This window comes from Bombyx mandarina, chromosome 08 (genome assembly GCF_030267445.1).
Source record: "Bombyx mandarina strain Sakado chromosome 08, ASM3026744v2".
Classification (NCBI taxonomy): domain Eukaryota; kingdom Metazoa; phylum Arthropoda; class Insecta; order Lepidoptera; family Bombycidae; genus Bombyx; species Bombyx mandarina.
The window spans coordinates 9,301,338-9,318,789 of record NC_143215.1 but is presented as its reverse complement, the minus strand read 5'-3'; the positions used below and the strand labels follow the sequence as shown (position 1 = coordinate 9,318,789).

The 17,452-nt window shown below is 35.9% G+C and overlaps 1 protein-coding gene across 1 annotated transcript; it reads left to right on the top strand.

Annotated features, from left to right (window-relative positions):
- Positions 1–1,524: 1,524 nt before the first annotated feature.
- Ube4A (Ubiquitination factor E4A) lies at positions 1,525–16,461 on the top strand. The gene is made up of 16 exons (XM_089729204.1): positions 1,525–2,391; positions 3,017–3,148; positions 3,899–4,062; positions 4,924–5,103; positions 5,335–5,487; positions 5,702–5,870; positions 7,157–7,292; positions 8,375–8,569; positions 9,276–9,446; positions 10,340–10,463; positions 10,801–10,946; positions 11,515–11,664; positions 12,557–12,800; positions 13,314–13,476; positions 14,603–14,807; positions 15,529–16,461. The coding sequence occupies exons 1-16, from the start codon at positions 1,773–1,775 to the stop codon at positions 15,677–15,679; spliced, it is 3,102 nt and encodes a 1,033-aa protein (XP_089585330.1). The 5' UTR covers positions 1,525–1,772; the 3' UTR covers positions 15,680–16,461.
- Positions 16,462–17,452: the final 991 nt, after the last annotated feature.

The window sequence follows — 17,452 nt, the reverse complement described above, 5'->3', positions numbered from 1 at the left end:
TTTTGTCACATATTGAACTTCTAAAATAGAATCTCACATTAAAGATAAAAAATAAGTTGCTTAACTTGGACACATATTTTTTTTTTGGACACATAATTTTACCAGTGTTGCTAATGCAACAAAAAAGGGAAAAGATCGAATTGCCAGAACGAAGGCTTCTCAAATTATAAATAAATTATCTTTGCGAGTAATTTGCGCTCAAATCTAAAAATAAGGTCAATGCGATTTAAAATCAGTTTTGATTGATATAAATTTTGAATTTCCAGTCATAAAATTTGAAACTGAATCGTAAACGCTAGTAATTCAAATTAAATCGACCTACGGTGCATATTAAGCTCTGACCTCTATTTTGAAAAATATTTTAGATATCGGTATTATGAAATAGCATCATTAGTCATTCTATTTTACCTCCCGTGAAGCGTAGCAAATTATCCTATTAGATTTACAAAACAATTGAAACATAAACTCATATATTTAATATAGAAAATAGTCTCAATGATTATTCATTGTTCACTAAATCTATGCTGGTACACATGAAGAAAGCCCATTGAATAGCTATTGAAAACGAAAAAGCTTTATTTTGTTTTTGTTACTTGCTAACATGGACGTACAAAGCTATGACCCACCTGACAGTAAGCGGTAACCAGAGACAAGGACCTAAACGTGGATGGTTTAATACACCTTGACACAAAATTGATGTTCCAAGTGAACAACAAGTACAACGGAAGTCTTAAAGTTTAATTAGAACGCATGACAATTTCAGGGAAATTGTTAAGCTAGCACCCATCATTGTGCGTTTATAACATGCCCGATAATTATGACCTAAGTATGAATAATATAACAAATGAAGAAAAATGTCATAATGAATGTATATTTTTACTCTTTCTCGCACAAATGGTTGTAATGGATTTCGATGAAATTTCGCACAAAGATAGTTTGTAACTGGATTAACACATATGATACTTTTAAACATAGAAAATGACATGACTCGGGCTACACCGGATACTTACTTTCTTTATTAAATATGATAGTGTTGTCGTTTTCTCATGAATAAAATAACAATGGATCTACAAACCAAATGATAGTTTATGGACAAGAGCACATTGAGAGTTAAGACTCGCATAGCTTTATCTCATGAAAATTCAACGTGTTTTGTTTTTCGGAATTAAGAATGTAACGTGAGTACAAACGTAGGTCAAAGTGAGCTTATATATTTGTTATTGATCGACATGTAATTTTTCAAATACGACTACAAGGGTTCACCAAAGGATACAGAGTACCACTTATCCAGAAAATAAATACTATTCCAAAGGAATTTATTTTTTCTAACTTGACCCTAATATAACCGCAGGTAAAAGTTAGTGTTATTAGAAGCTTTCAGCGTGCATCGGAATCTTTCTCGACCGACACAAAAATACACTTGCTTATGTTTTACAATTACATATATCGATTCTATTCGAAAAATAAATCAAGCAAACCCCTGTGCTAACGAATGAAACTTAAAAGGATAAACGTCATTTCCATGTGATTTCAATCACTTGAAGGGAAAATGTCAAATTATTGTCATGTAAAATGATGTAAATTTTATCAAATTTGTGATAAGTCATCAGTTTCGAAAACAAAACAGATTGCAATAACTTTTTGTGAATGACTTCAATATTAAACTCTTCTGAGAATATTAATCACACTGTATATATTTATTCAAAATTTTATCACTGTCACTTTTCTGAACTGTCCTAACAATATCAATTTTAAATTGGTAAGGCGAAAATATGTCTCAACAGTTTAATCCATTTCTTGGGTTACTGGGAACTTCTCCATCTGAAACTCCAATTCCGGAAGACAGTCCTATAACTATTACTTCTGTGCCAGTCCAGGTTGATGAAGAAACAGAAATTGTAAACAACATCGTTGAAAATGTTTTTTACTGTACCATAAATGTAAATGCAGTCGAAAATCGGCCCAATAATGAAAAACAGTTAGTATATTTAGAAGAACTTGCTGAAGCAACTAAACCTCGCATTCACATAGACTTCGAAGCATTGGAACAGGCACTTTTCGAAAGATTACTTTTGCAAGATGTTGAGTCTAATGTTATTCCAAAAGGTACCAAAGTTTATAAGGAGCATGTCATAGAGAAGCATGTCTTTCTGTATCTATTTAACTCCTTACAAAATCTACAAAGTTATAACAATAGCAAGAACATGATCGAAAAGCGAGCTGTGTCAAAAATGAGAGAATTAATATTTCGAAATGCAGTGACTGCTTTAAAACAACCAGCACTCTTTGAAGACCAAGACTTTTCCTTACAGCTTTTAGGATTATTACAACATGCTGACCCATTGAGTCAATCATTTTTTACAGATATTGTCAATGCACTGGTATCAGATTGTAAGTATATTCTTTATAATAGTGTTCATAGGTTGCTATTATGATATAAATATTATTTATTATATAGGAAGCTGATCATTTTGAATACATTTAGAATATTGCCATATAAAATTAATTAATTTATTGTTTAAAATATACATTTTCCTAAATTGGCCTCAACACCATTCTTTAAACATGATAGCCTGTTCTCAGTTGAAACATGCACTTTTTGGATTGAATTGGATTTGAGTAATGCAATATTATATGAATAAAGCCAACTGTCTTTGCTGGGCGATCTTCCATTTGAGTTTGATCCATTGAACACTCCCTAGACCAATCTGAAGAATCCTGAAAATTTTATAAAAACCATTCAAGTCATTTCTAGAGTGTTGAGCTATAAGGCACATAGACACATTGACTTTTATATGTATAGATAGGTAATTAAGCTGACGGTCAACCTGCTGCTAAGTGGTTAAAACTTATTCTGACTGTACACCATTATACTACACACTACACTATTATACAGTGTACTTTTCTTATTAAAATTCTTGTAATTTAACCCATACTGTATGAAACCATATACAACCCGTATAAAACCCATACTGTATAAAATTATCTATAGATTATTCAATCATAATTATTACAGGTGATAATGAAAGTCAAGCACAACTTAAATCCACAATGAATGAGGTTCTCCAAAAAATTAATACAGAAATAAAGAAGTCTAATTTAATCAATCTACCGAATTATATTTTACCATCTGTACATTTATTTGCTAGTAAGTATAGCCACTTGATTATAATAATTATTATGAAAACAAAAGATACATTTTTTGCATGCCTAAAAGACTGATTTATATACGCATTGACCTCCCGCCATACACATCACCACCTACAAGTTTTCAGTTTTATTCCTCAATAAAAACCCATTGTTTGTGATGTATAGGGTCTCTTCATTACTTTTATCTGCCTACATAAAACTGGCTTTTACAATAAATGCAGTGTTATATAATAAGTACTGTAAAAACTAAGACCTTAGAACACATATCTCAAGGTAGATGGTGGCATTTACATTGTAGATGTCTATAGGCTCCGGTAACCACTTAACATCACGTGGGACGTGAACTCATCCACCCTTCCAAACCAAGAAAAAAAAACTCTGTAATGATCTATTATTCTGGATGCCCTTTTTTTTCATTTGCATAAATCAAATGCAAATTGCAAAATAAATGACCAAAAAAAACCAAAGTAAACTTATTATATATGCATTTATAAGCTATAAAATTTAGCTAGGTTTGATAGGTTGTTATGTACTTATGCCATATTTTAAAGTAATTTCATTAGTAAAGATTTCTGTATTTACATATATACAAACTGACAACAACTTCATTAAAGTCTCCTAAAATCATGCTTACTATGTTTCAAGGCTTCCATCTTTAAAAACTTACGTACGTATATTTGTATTGATAGATAAAACACAAAAATTGCACTCTTCATGTTATAATTATCTGCACATGTATAAATTACAGGTAACCCTAATTTAGCACCAATTTTAATGGAGGAAAGTGAGCCAAAAGTAGAAAATAATGGACGTTTGTATCAAGACTCAGTTATTGGTGCTCTTCTGAGTTTGTCGGTTCTACCTAGAACTGCCTTATCACTTCATGAATTCTTTGAACAACCAATGGATCAGGTGAGTTTTTCATATACATACATAATATACGTAATATAACCAACATATAACTGAAATATGTCTAAGTAATAGATTTTGCAAAAAAATAATACAATATGGTGTGTACAGACCTGAAATAACCTAAATTAACTAACAATTATCCTACAAAGGCCAATTGAACAATGGAATATATTTTTTAAATAAAGATGTCCTTTACAAATATTTACAAATTGCTTCTGCGATGAAGGAATAATATATTAATATCTAAATACAGAATTTATTCTTTTAAACCTACCAAGAATGTAGGGTACATTGTTAAGCTCCATAGGTACTACCATCCTGCCTATTTATGCCGTGCACCATGCATTAACATGGGTGACTACAATCTGTAGCCAGTAGTTATCACAAACCACAAGGTTTTTAACAGAACCTGAATCTCACTAAACGAGTGACCCCGACAGGAACTCGTCTACTTCGAATCTGAAGTTGGAGTGGCTACCCCAAATATCCGTTATCTGGGTGTTGCAAGCTCGCCTACTTACTGAGTTATTAAAAATATGTCATTGTATTTCATGTATCGATCCTTAACTCACATTAATAGATTTTTGTAAAAATTAAATACCAGTTGGCCCTACAATTGTCTACTATAAGGGTAAGAAAAATCATTTAAAAGCTTGATATGAACACTGTGAATTTTCAAGAGTCTTCAAATTATTTATTCCTCATTCAAAATGTACTATATAGTAAAATATTACAAACAAAAAACCAAAATTAAATAACATCATGCTTGCCAAACTTAAAGCCATCACAAATTTGTATTTTTTTAATGCCAATGTAAATTTTTACATTGAATTGTGAATTGTCTGGAACATTTAATTTCAGGCAGCCAACTCATTAATAGAAACCTCAATATGGAATGCATTGTCACATTTAAACAATAATATGCAAAGAATATTTCTGGGGCTGTTGAAATGTGGACCTGCGATGCGTAATCGTCTACTCACTTGGACCGGTAAATGTTTGAGTGCGAATGTAGCAAGAGGAAAACTGTGGAGTGTACAAGTAAGAAAATCATTTGTATTATTTTTATTGCTTTGATGGTTGGACGTGGTCTTAAGTGGTTACTGGAGCCCATAGACATCGACAACATAATGCCGCCACTCATGTATTCATTAAAACTACATTGTTCATCTGTTATTTTGTTCTTGCACCGGCTATAGAGAATATTTTTATGGAATCATTTTTTCTTTTTGTAACATTATGTTCGTTTAATTATGCCAACTGTTGTTTCAGGCTGGAGAAATCAGTGCTGCAACACTGAACTGCGTGTCCGACGGCTTCATGTTGAACCTGGGTGCAGTGTTATTGCAACTTTGTATGCCATTCTGTGCCTCCCCAGATGACCCTAAATTACTTAAAATAGATCCAACTTATGGAGCTGTTCCGGTAAGTTCTTTTCTACATCATACATCATCATATAGCAGTCCACTGCTGGACATAAGCCTCTCCAATTGCTCGCCACTGAGCTTCTACGTCTGTAAAAAAATATAATTCAATAGTTGTGCTAAAATTTTAGTTTTCTTTGTGTAATATAACTTTCAGTGATAATATTAAGACTGGTAATTAAAAAGTAAAATTATTTACTATATGGATATTACAGCCCGAGGAATGTGCCTCGAAATCTGTTCATCTCGACAGCCTACATAATGAAACGTGCTTATTACCACCACGAGAAGACGAAAACGGACAATCTATAAAACGACCGACGGCCGAAACATATAGTTTCGTAACTGAATGTTTCTTTGTGACACAGAAATGTATCGATTTGGGTAAGAATTGATGATTTTTTTCATACTCAATACCAAATAAGCTTGTTGCCGTATCTTCTTCTTCTTCATTCTTTCCTATAACCCTCTGCTGGGGTGTAGAGCTCGAATCAAATTCTTCCATCAGTCTTGGGCAGTCAATTCTACCTCCTCCCACGTCATGCCCAAGACGCCCAGTTCCTGCGCGACGCCAAGTTGTTCTGGGACGGTCACTCTTCCTTTTGCTAGACACTTTCCAGATCAATGCTCTCTTTGATATATAATGTTGATCTATCTAGTACAATAAAAATATAGCTCTCATGTATAATGTTTATTTGAAAAAGTCAGTTGCTTAGTATTGTTGTAAATAGAAGATGTTCGGAAAATCAGAATGGCACTAACATATTTAAGAATTTTTTAAGGATATTTGAATGTTTTTAAAGGACGACGTTCGAACTGTTTACCAGGTCTACTGAGCAAATTCTTATTAACTCCATTCTTATTTATTACCTTCATAGACATTTAGAATATGTCATGCGACTTATGCGCGAATAAGTACCTCATGCGAGTGTTAATAAGTTTATATTTCGGACCGGAAATGTAATGCATTCCATTGGTGGCAGATGAATTCATATAAGACCTTAGATCCTTTTTTAAATATTACGTTCTTTCGCGTCCTCTTCTATATACCATGTCACATTTTAGGAATTTATTAAAAACACGTTGTCGTGGCCTAAAGGATAAGGGTAGGTACCACCGCCTTGCCTATTTCTGTCGTGAAGCAGTAATGCGTTTCGGTTTGAAAAGTGGGGCAGCCGTATACTGAGACCTTAGAACTCATATCTCAAGGTGGGTGGCGGCATTTAGGTTGTAGATGTCTATGGGCTCCGGTAACCAGTTAACACCAGGTGGGCTGTGAGCTCGTCCACCCATCTATAAAAATAAAAATCTATCTTCTATCCTATATTTTATCTTATATTCTTATATCTATATATATAAAAATGAATTGCTGTTCGTTTGTCTCGCTAAAACTCGAGAACGGCTGGACCGATTTGGCCAATTTTGGAAGTCCAGAGAAGGTTTAAAAGGTAGATAAATATGAAAATGCTCGGAATTAAATAAAAATAACAATTTTGTTTTATCTTTGATGTGTCCCCCGTCGGACGGATTCCTTTTGTTTGTTATAAGTTTATTTTATACAAAAAGCTTAGGTCTTTTATTCATCGATTAAGGCACTACGAAGTTTGCCGGGTCAGCCAGTAAAATATGATTTTCATTGTAGCATTTATTACAAGTACTGGTTTGCTAAGGTGTTCGCGTCTGCGCCGAGAAGCTATGGCAGTGCGGTCGCGAGCTCGGGCAGGCCCAGCGCGCCCTCGCCGACGCCGGCACCGCGCCGCGCCTCCTTGAAGCCCTACGCACTCGCACGCATCATCTCATGACGCGGTATAACCTTTTGCTCACTTTAATACCCTCAAATAACCACTACTAACATTTCTAACCATCAAAAAGTAATCAGATCATATCAAGGTAGGCAGCGGCTTGGCTCTGCCCCTGGTATTGCTGAAGTCCATGGGCGACGTTAACCACTCACCATCAGGTGGGCCGCATGCTCGTATGCCTACAAGGGCAATAAAAAAAATTTGTTATTTTGTACAACATTCTCAAAAATAGGCAGAAAAGCACACACAAAACAATAATTTTTACTGTTAATTTTATTTGAGAATACTAAAATCTAGATATTACAAAATTTGAATACTAAAAATATTACGGGCTGGAAGATGTAGTGTACCCACACTGCGAACGTCAATTTGGCGTTTGCTTAATCCATCATTTGTAGGTTTTGGTGGACGTTGGAAAGTAATGGTAACGTAAATGGTAAATGTACCTAACTTATTACACACCCACAATAGTAGGTAGATTGTGACTATACAAATATAAAGTATCTGTTAAGTTTTTTTTTATTCTACGAAATAGATACCATTATTTTTAGTTTATTATTCTGGACTATTATGAAACAACCATTAACGGTGCTTTTAGGCACCACAAGCACCGGTCACCGTCCTCGTCGAACCCGTCGCTTGCGACGAAGGGCTCGACGAGCGAATTAACCCACAGACACAGCCCACTGAGTTTCTCGCCGGATCTTCTCAGTGGGTCGCGTTTCCGATCCGGTGGTAGATTTTGCGAAGCACTGCTCTTGCTAGGGTCAGTGTTAGCAACACTCCGGTTTGAGCCCCGTGAGCTCACCTACACACGTTAGGGTGAAACTGAAATAGCCTCAGCCGTAGGAAAAAAAATAAAAATGAAACAAATCATTTATATACCATTAAAACTGAGTTCCAAAAAAAACTATTGGAGTTGTTCAAAGTGAACGCAATACGTGTAACGCAATCACGATACCATACTAGAACATATTTAATTATTTTTTTCCCTACCTAATCTTTGGTAACTTAAGGGACTATTCCAACTACACCCGAACAGATTCAAAAGAGATATATGGTTTGCATTGATTGCCTTGTCTGTAGGTTTGTTAGTCTGCGTTGCGCTTTACTAGAGAAGAACATGCTGACGAATTTGCATCGGCTTCAAGCGGCGACTTGCACGTGGCTCGTACAAGTGGCGATACGGACCGATCTGGACACGCCGCTAAGTAACTACGCGCCCATGACCCTACTGCCGGTCGAGATGCCCATAACAACACCAGCACCCGACACGCTAAGGTATTTAGTATACACTTTAAACCGTTTGTTTATTAATTGCGTAGATCGATGGACAATTTTTTTATTGCTTAGGTGTGTGGACGAGCTCACAGCCCACCTGGTGTTAAGTAGTTACTGGAGCCCATAGACATCTACAACATAATTGCTTCACACACCTTGAGATATAAGTTCTGAGGTCTCAAGTATAGTTACAACGGCTGCCCGACCCTTTAAACCGAAACGCATTACTGCTTCACGGCAGAAATAGGCGGGGCGGTAGTATCTACCCGTGCGGACTCACAAGAGGTCCTACCACCAGTAAAAAATGTGCTTAATGCGAGCTTTTTAACGTTCTCGATAGCGTAAAAGTTAACCGACTTTGTATGCAGTTGAAACGTTTGCCTACGTTTGCCGCTAGGGGTGCTGTGCTGTTTGTAATTAAAAGTCCGTTTTATTCGGCATTAGCATCGACAGTTCGATGTTTTTAATCGAACTTTAATTAACTTTACTCCATTCAAATAGCTGAAGAAGTATTTTCGTTGTGATTTTTTTCCAAATTTTAAATTTTTAAATGGCTTTCGTGTGAAATTGCAACAATGTCGCTTAAACCAAATAGTCTTTCAAATAATTACTGATTGTAGTACTTTAAATACCTAATTTAATAAATAAAAATTCTGTTGTTATATATATTTACTTTCTATATTAAAATATGATTTCGCGTTAACAGATGCATTCCAGAGTTCGTATTGGAAAATATAGTGGTTTTAATAACAATGGCGCGACGCACCGCCGGAGCTACGACCGAAGAAGCAGACATCGCTGGCCTGCTGCAGCCCGCGCTCACCCTCGTGCTCACGTTCATGGGAGACTCCTCGCGTACTTACAACCCGCATCTGAGGTGTGTATTTATAAATCACATTCATTCTCATTGTCCTAAGTATATTTTTTTTAAAGTGAAATTTTCGCATTCAGCGGCTCCAAGCTAGGACCTTTTCCTATATTGTGCCTTCCATTTTACGGGAATATCACGGTTATATATTGAATATGGTAAATATAAATATAGTATTGTTGTCCTGCGCGCTATAATTATCGACTTCAGTGATATCTTCTCTTTTTTGATGTCTCGACCACTAAGTCGATTTATGGTCAATAATTGAGTCTTATCCTAAAATTAATAGCATTGGTTTCGAAATTATATTAGGACTAATTAGATTTTCCATTTGTTTAGTCAATTTACGGTTATCTACGTTAACTCTGAATAACCATATTTGTCTTACGTCAGACGTTGTCCTGCATACACAAAATGAATTATTTAATGCATACACACAAAATCATTCAGGTCGATCCAGCCGTTTAGTTGCAGTAAAGATAAACAAAAGAAAAAAATTTGGATACCGACTGCAGCGCCATCCAAACGCATACAAAATAATTCATTGAAATCCGTTTAGGAAGCGTTCGTGACATACACACGTACAGTAGAATTATATATATCGACGCTTGAAAGGCAAACGTGACTAAGCGACAATAACTGCTTTGTACATAAATGATAGGCAATAACCATATTCGATGCGCAAAAAAAATATATTTCTAGGTCTATTAAAATCATTTCAATCCTACAGCTACTAGCTAGATTCTACTACAGCTAGATTCGTTAAAATACATTTTGTTTTCAGGTATTTCAACTTTAAATTAGTCTACTGTAAAGTTCACACATTGTCGCTTAGTCACGTTTGCCTTTCAAGCGTCGATATATATAAAGATAATAATTATGAAGTAAACTATTACTTACAGGGCACGACTAGCTGAATGTCTGGAAGCGATGCTGCCTAATCATCCAGACAACCAACAGCCCTTAAGTAGTTTGGCTTCGTTTTACAGAGAACAACTCTTCAAAGAACATCCTCACAGATCACAGGTAACTTTAATGGAAGAGATTTTCTTTTTATTGCTTAAATGGGTAGACGAGCTCACAGCCAACCTGTTGTTAAGTGGTTACTTGGAGCCCATAGACATCTACAACGTAAATGCGCCACCCACCTTGAGATATAAGTTCTAAGGTCCCAGTATAATTACAACGGCTGCCCCACCCTTCAAACCGAAACGCATTACTGCTTCACGGTACAAATAGGCGGGGTGGTGGTACCTACCCGTGCGGAGTCACAAGAGCTCCTACCACCAGTAAAAGGCATCAGCTCTAAATCTTGCTAACTCTATTGAAATTAATGTATACGTATTATGAATTTGTATTTTAGCTCGTGCCATGCCTTTTGGATGTATTCGTGGGCATAGAAATGACCGGACAGAGTGTTCAGTTTGAACAAAAGTTCAACTACCGACGGCCCATGTATCTTGTTATGGAATTCCTATGGGGACTGGAAGAACACAGGGAATCTTTTAGGTAAATACACAATCGGCATACAAACTTAAATCTTTTAAATTTTCAATGACTGTCAATCACTCCCCAGGCATACTTAGCATCGAAAAAAAAAACTAATTTGCATGTTAGGTTCATTCGAACGCGTAATGTAATGCATCCACATTAATAAAACTGAATTAAATTTATTATTGAAAACATATCATAAACACATTTATTTGTATGGTCCCCCGCTTGAAGTAGGTGCTGGCGACATGTGCATAAACGTTTAACTTGGAATGCAAATGTCCGAACAAAACTTGATAATTGCGATACGAGGAATATATAAGAAGTGTTTAGTCACTCTTCAATATGAGGTAATAGCTGGCGGACAGTCACCGCGCTTTCACTACAGAAAATTTTGCAATTAAAAAAATTGTGAAACAACATTTATTTTTCCCGGGATAAATAGTTGCTTAAGTCAGTATTCGGTCCTTAAACTAAGAGCCGATTCGTCGTTCCTTTGATACGTATGATATTCTCGGTGTTGCCAGAATAATGAATATTTTTAATGCTATAAAATTAACTATGGTTCTTTTTTTTATTACACCAGTCAATTAGCAAGAGAAGCAGAATCCAATATGGAGGCTGTACATCCACCTATATTTTTGCGTTTCGTCAATCTGTTGATGAATGACGCTATATTCTTACTGGATGAAGCATTAGGGAACATGGCTCAAATAAGAACTATGCAAACCGCACAGTAAGTATATTATAATTTTTTTTTGTTTTTGCTTAACTGTGAATTAAGATAAGTATATATTTTTTCTTTATTATCGAGAGAGGGTAATGTTTTTTTAATAACACAAAATAAAGTTGTACACAAGCATCACCTTAACTTTTAAATTTATATCTATATCTATTCTATATTTCTCTATATATAAAAATGAATTGTTGTTCGTTAGTCTCGCCAAAACTCCAGAACGGCTGAACCGCTTTGGCTAATTTTGGTCTTGAATTATTCGTGGAAGTCCAGAGAAGGTTTAAAAGGTAGATAAATATGAAAATACTCGGAATTAAATAAAAATAACAATTTTGTTTTTCCTATGAAATGTCCCCAGTCGGACGGATTCCTTTTGTTTGTTTTAAGTTTATTTTATACAAAATTTTAGGTATTTTATGTATCGATTGAGGCACTACGAAGTCTGCCGGGTCAGCTAGTTTTAAATAAAAGAATACTTATTGTGGCATAACTGTAATTAATCATGTGTTCTACAAAGTCGTAATACATTATTTTATTCTATCATCAATAGTTTTCGCAGGACACGCGATGTAAAGAATATTTTAAGTATTTTTTTTACACCTTGGGTTACATTATTGAAATTTTAATAAGGATCTCTAATTTTTTCAAAAAAGATTATAGCCTATATCACTCGGGAATAGTGTCGCTTCCAAACAGTGAAATAATTTTTCAAATCGGTTAAGTAGTTTCAGAGCCTATTCAATACAAACAAACAAACAAATCTTTCCTCTTTATAATATGAAGTATAGATAAAGGTTAATGTTTTTTTAATAATACAAAGTAACGTTGTATACAAGCATCACTTTAAGTTTTAAATCTGTTATATAAATGTGTAAAAAAAAAACAATTACAGACAATCCGGCGCCTGGAGGAACTTGCCGGTTCACGAACGCGAACAAAACTTCTCGAATCTATCACACATCGGGATGTTGGCGCGCTTCGATAACATACTCGGGCGCGACACGATCCGCATGCTGGTGCGGCTCACCGCGCACGCGCCGCACGTGTTCTGTCACCCGACGCTCGTCGACCGGATCGCGTCGATGCTCAACTACTTCCTGCTGAACCTGGTCGGACCTAACAAAAAGAATTTGAAAGTGAGTATATATTTTTTAGAAAAAAAATGCTCATGCTCGTGCTCATGTATTGCAATTTATTTAAAACATTTATATTTATAATTTTAACATTACATTTATATTTTTTTTTTACATTACATTTATAATTTGATGCAAAATTAGCCTATCCCTAGTTTCATCGATAGATAATAGATGCCTTTGTAAACATCATTTTAGAGCGTATTTTTTTGCCTACGAAATATTATTGTAAAGGTAAATTCGAACCTCATTATCTCCATACTAACTGTGGCGGGTAGCCATCATAGAACGCAAAATATTTGACAGATGCCTGAATCTCACTTACGGCATTTTCATAAGCATGCATATATACAAGTTAAGAAAAACAACATTCGGACCGTCGATCTACCGAGCAAATATCACCCGCTCGGTGGAAGATCTTTCCTTTCGTCGTTTAAGCCTCCCAAACTAACTATGGTAAGCTTAGGCCACTTTTGCGCTGACGGCCTCATTCCTTTAACCCTAAAAACATTTCAGGTAAAAGACATGAAGGAATACGAGTTCGACCCGGCCAGTACAGTGCTGGACATTTGTCGTATGTACGTGGAGCTAGGTAACAACGAGCGGTTCTGCAACGCCGTGTCCGACGACGGCCGCTCCTACTCGCCGCAACTGTTCACCCTCGCTGAAACTGTACTAGGTAACCTTGGCCTAAAGGTCCAGATACCAAGCCATAAACTCAAAAAAAAATACTAGTTAACTTCTTGGATGATTTTTTTTATTGCTTGGATGGGACGGACGAGCTCACAGCCCACCTGGTGTTAAATGGTTACTGAAGCCCATAGGCATCTACAACGTAAATGCGCCACCCACCTTGAGATATGAGTTCTAAGGTCTCAAGTTTAGTTACAACGGCTATCCCACCCTTCAAACCGAAACGCATTACTGCTTCAAGGCAGAAATAGGCGGGGTGGTGGTACCTACCCGCGCGGACTCACAAGAGGTCCTACCACCAGTAAAAATGTAATATGCTTTGCGTCGACCCTGTCCCGCCGTCTCAATGGCCCCGACTGGTCTCCGACACGGTCCGCGGTAGGGTGTCGGCTGTGAGCGTCAGGAGTGTTTAGTGAGGTTCGGCTCCCACATACGGGATTCGGTGATTTTTTCCTGTATAAAAAAAAGGTAACCTCTTGGGTTGTCACACTGTATTTTTTTTAATTATAAATGCTATAAAAGCCGTATTATATGTACGATCAGCTACTATTTGAGTTACATAGCCCTGTTTGGAATTGTGCTCCAATCGGAACAGTGATCAATGATCGGTAGGCAGCGGCTTGGCTCTGCCCCAGGTATTTCTGACGTCCATAAGCGACAGTAACCACTCACCATCAGGTGGGCCGTATGCTCGTCTGTCTATACGGCAAAAAAGTGTATGTTTAGTAAGTGCCTAGTAAGGTAATGTTTTATTTCTGGTCAGTGATGTATACGCATGAGTATAACACTGAAAAAGAACAAAGGACTATGGACTTATTTTTTCGTTTCATCGAGCTTGAAATAACAACGATTCTAAAGAAGTTTCACTTCAAAAGAACGCTTTAATTTTTTTTGTTTATTAATACACTACTTTAAATACTTTTTTTACATACTAACGATTTAGTCTTCAGCCTCAAGTCTGAACGATATATTTTCTTCATACTAAATTTTACAATCATGGTTACCGTAATAACAGATTTATGATTTGATCTATGAAATTTACAATATAATCTTAACAAATAAAGTTTGTTTGCTGTATAGTTTGGTTAACGTAAGAAATAAAATGTGAACAGTCCGCATCGGTGGAGGCTTTCTCATAAGCACACTGCGGGAGGTTGCCGAGCGAGTGAGACTGCTCGCCGAACAGAAGCAGAGAGACGAGGAAATACTCGCGAACGCTCCAGAAGAGTTCCTCGATCCCATCATGAGCACCATCATGCTGGACCCCGTCGTGCTTCCGAGCTCGAGGACCACGGTCGACAGGACGACAATAGCCAGGTATTTGTTCCCTTCAAGCAAAAAACATATTACTGGTATTGATAACATATTCTTCTTCTTCTTTCATTCCCGATCTTGCGGAAAGAATGGAAAGCAGTCGTCGTCGCCCCAAATTCCCGTCACAATCACTTTGTCCAAGTTATCTAACTGTCGGCGGTGATAACATATTAAGGGTGTACAAAATCATTTTGCAATCTTATGATTTTTATTTTGTGCAATCTTATTGGTTAATACTTCTCCGTTTCTCCGCTCCGCTGCCTCGCTCCGCTGCCTCGCTCCGCTCCGGTGGACAGGCACCCTAATGGGCGTATTTTGGGCCCGCTCCGGTACTATTTTTCAGCCTATTGCTGCCCTGAAGCAAACAAGTACATCTCTAATCTACTGACAACCCTTCAAATTTGAGCTCATGAATTGGCTGATTTGAGATTGCGATACACAGAGTACAATGCAATGCGCAGTAATTAAAATTCTTTCGGGAAAGATTTCAGTACACCCGTCGTATAGGATACATGTGTAAGATATCTTTGGACCTTATAATAATATATGCGTGTGGACGATCTGCCTTTTTAACCGACTTCAAAAAAGGAGGTTACTCAAATAGTTGTTTTTATGTGTGTTACCTCAGTTTTTTTTTCTAGGTGAACCGATTTTTATGATTCTTTCTTTAACATAAATGCGGTTTGAGCGATCAGAGTTATAAAATAGTCCATATTATTTTCAGGCATCTTTTAAGTGATCAGTCAGATCCATTCAACAGGTCGCCGCTCTCCATGGATCAAGTAAAATCAGACACTGAACTCAAAGAAAGAATACACAGCTGGATTGCTGAAGCCAAAAAGAATAGTTCACAATCGACGAGCACTAAAAATTAGGGCTGTTTTCTTTTAAATGTACATTTTAATTAAACTTTAAGAATTTATTAATAAATATGTTTTAGATATAGTAGCGAAATTTCAGGTCGAATAAGTACTGAATTTTTTAACTGATGGTGAGACTGTACATAAATAATAATAAATACATTTAGTTCATTCTAGATGATTCTTTAAAATTTTCAATCAACCTTTTTATTACCTAAGAGTTCGATTTCGTTGCTCACTTGAGACCACAGCATTGTTTCCGCTGTTGTCTATGACACAAGAAAATCATTATACTTGAAATAGCGTAATTTTTTTTTAAAGTACTTTCTTCAAATCTTTCGTAAAGTTTCGATTTCATTTAATCGTTGAACACCAGACTAGAAACCATTTTTAGCCCAGTGGACTGCAGCGGACATCCTGTGACCGCCAATAACTCGGGTCGGGGGGAGAGAAGAGGGGGGTTCGTGACAGACACAGTGTCTGTCATCTGTTATCTCTTGGAAAATAATGAGTAGGTACTCACTGTTTCTATAAGTTGTCCACTATTTTTGAGTCATTTCTTCACCTCCACGATTTTTTGGACAATTCTTGATATTGGTGATGGTGGTGGGTTACTTGTTTGGCGTCGGTCATGACGTTCAACGCGTTAAATTACTTTTAATTGTTAGCTATATTGTAGTGTTACTATTCGGGCTTTTAACGTCGTACTATATCAAAATGTTGAATAAATAAATTTCTATGACTTCATGACACCACGTCTATATTAAACCACAAGGGATATTGTTTACAAAAATAAATTAAAATATATACCAATTTGTCCATAACATATTTTTACATTTGTTAAATTGTATACTAAGTAACTGAAATAAATAAATGAGAATTATTTATTACTGGTGGTAGGACCTCTTGTGAGTCCGCACGGGTAGGTACCACCACCCTGCCTATTTCTGCCGTGAAGCAGTAATGCGTTCGGTTTGAAGGGTGGGGCAGCCGTTGTAACTATACTTGAGACCTTGGAACTTATATCTCAAGGTGGGTGGCGCATTTACGTTGTAGATGTCTATGGGCTCCAGTAACCACTTAACACCAGGTGGGCTGTGAGCTCATCCACCCATACAAGCAATTTTTTTTTTTATTCAGGTACCATACATAGGATATGGTAAATATTTGTTTAAAATTTACTTGTGGTTATTATTTTAAACTCTGATAAGTACATATTAAGTTTAGGGAGACTTTTCCGTTTCTTACATATCATTTGTTGATAAGATTGTTTTTATTGTTTTAATGAAAATGTTTGATGTTTCAAATAGTAAATTCGGCATTTGGTCGAACACCTCGGACCTTTGCCACCGCTTTGTGGCATCTATAGAATATATTTAGTTAATAAAAACATTCCTTCAAATATATATATTATGTATATATTTTTTCACCAGTGTTATTCTTGATTTAAATAGAAAAATATGCGAAAAATATTATACAATAAAAACAGACTCCAGTTTTTTTTTCTGGAGTGTTTCAATTGCTTAAAAATTAATTTTGTACAATTTTAATGATTTAATATTTTCTCTCCACCGTGTTTATATTCTATGAGTTTTGCCATTATTTTTTTTTTTAATATAGTCAGCTATTACTAATGTGTTAAAATATACTAGAGAGGAATGATTATAGACGCCTGTAACAGAATCGATAATTTATTTTATTTTATATTTTTTATTTATTTATTTTATTTAGTTGAAGTATTGGAAAGATAAATTAACAAAACAAAACTATAAAAATAAAAAACATCAT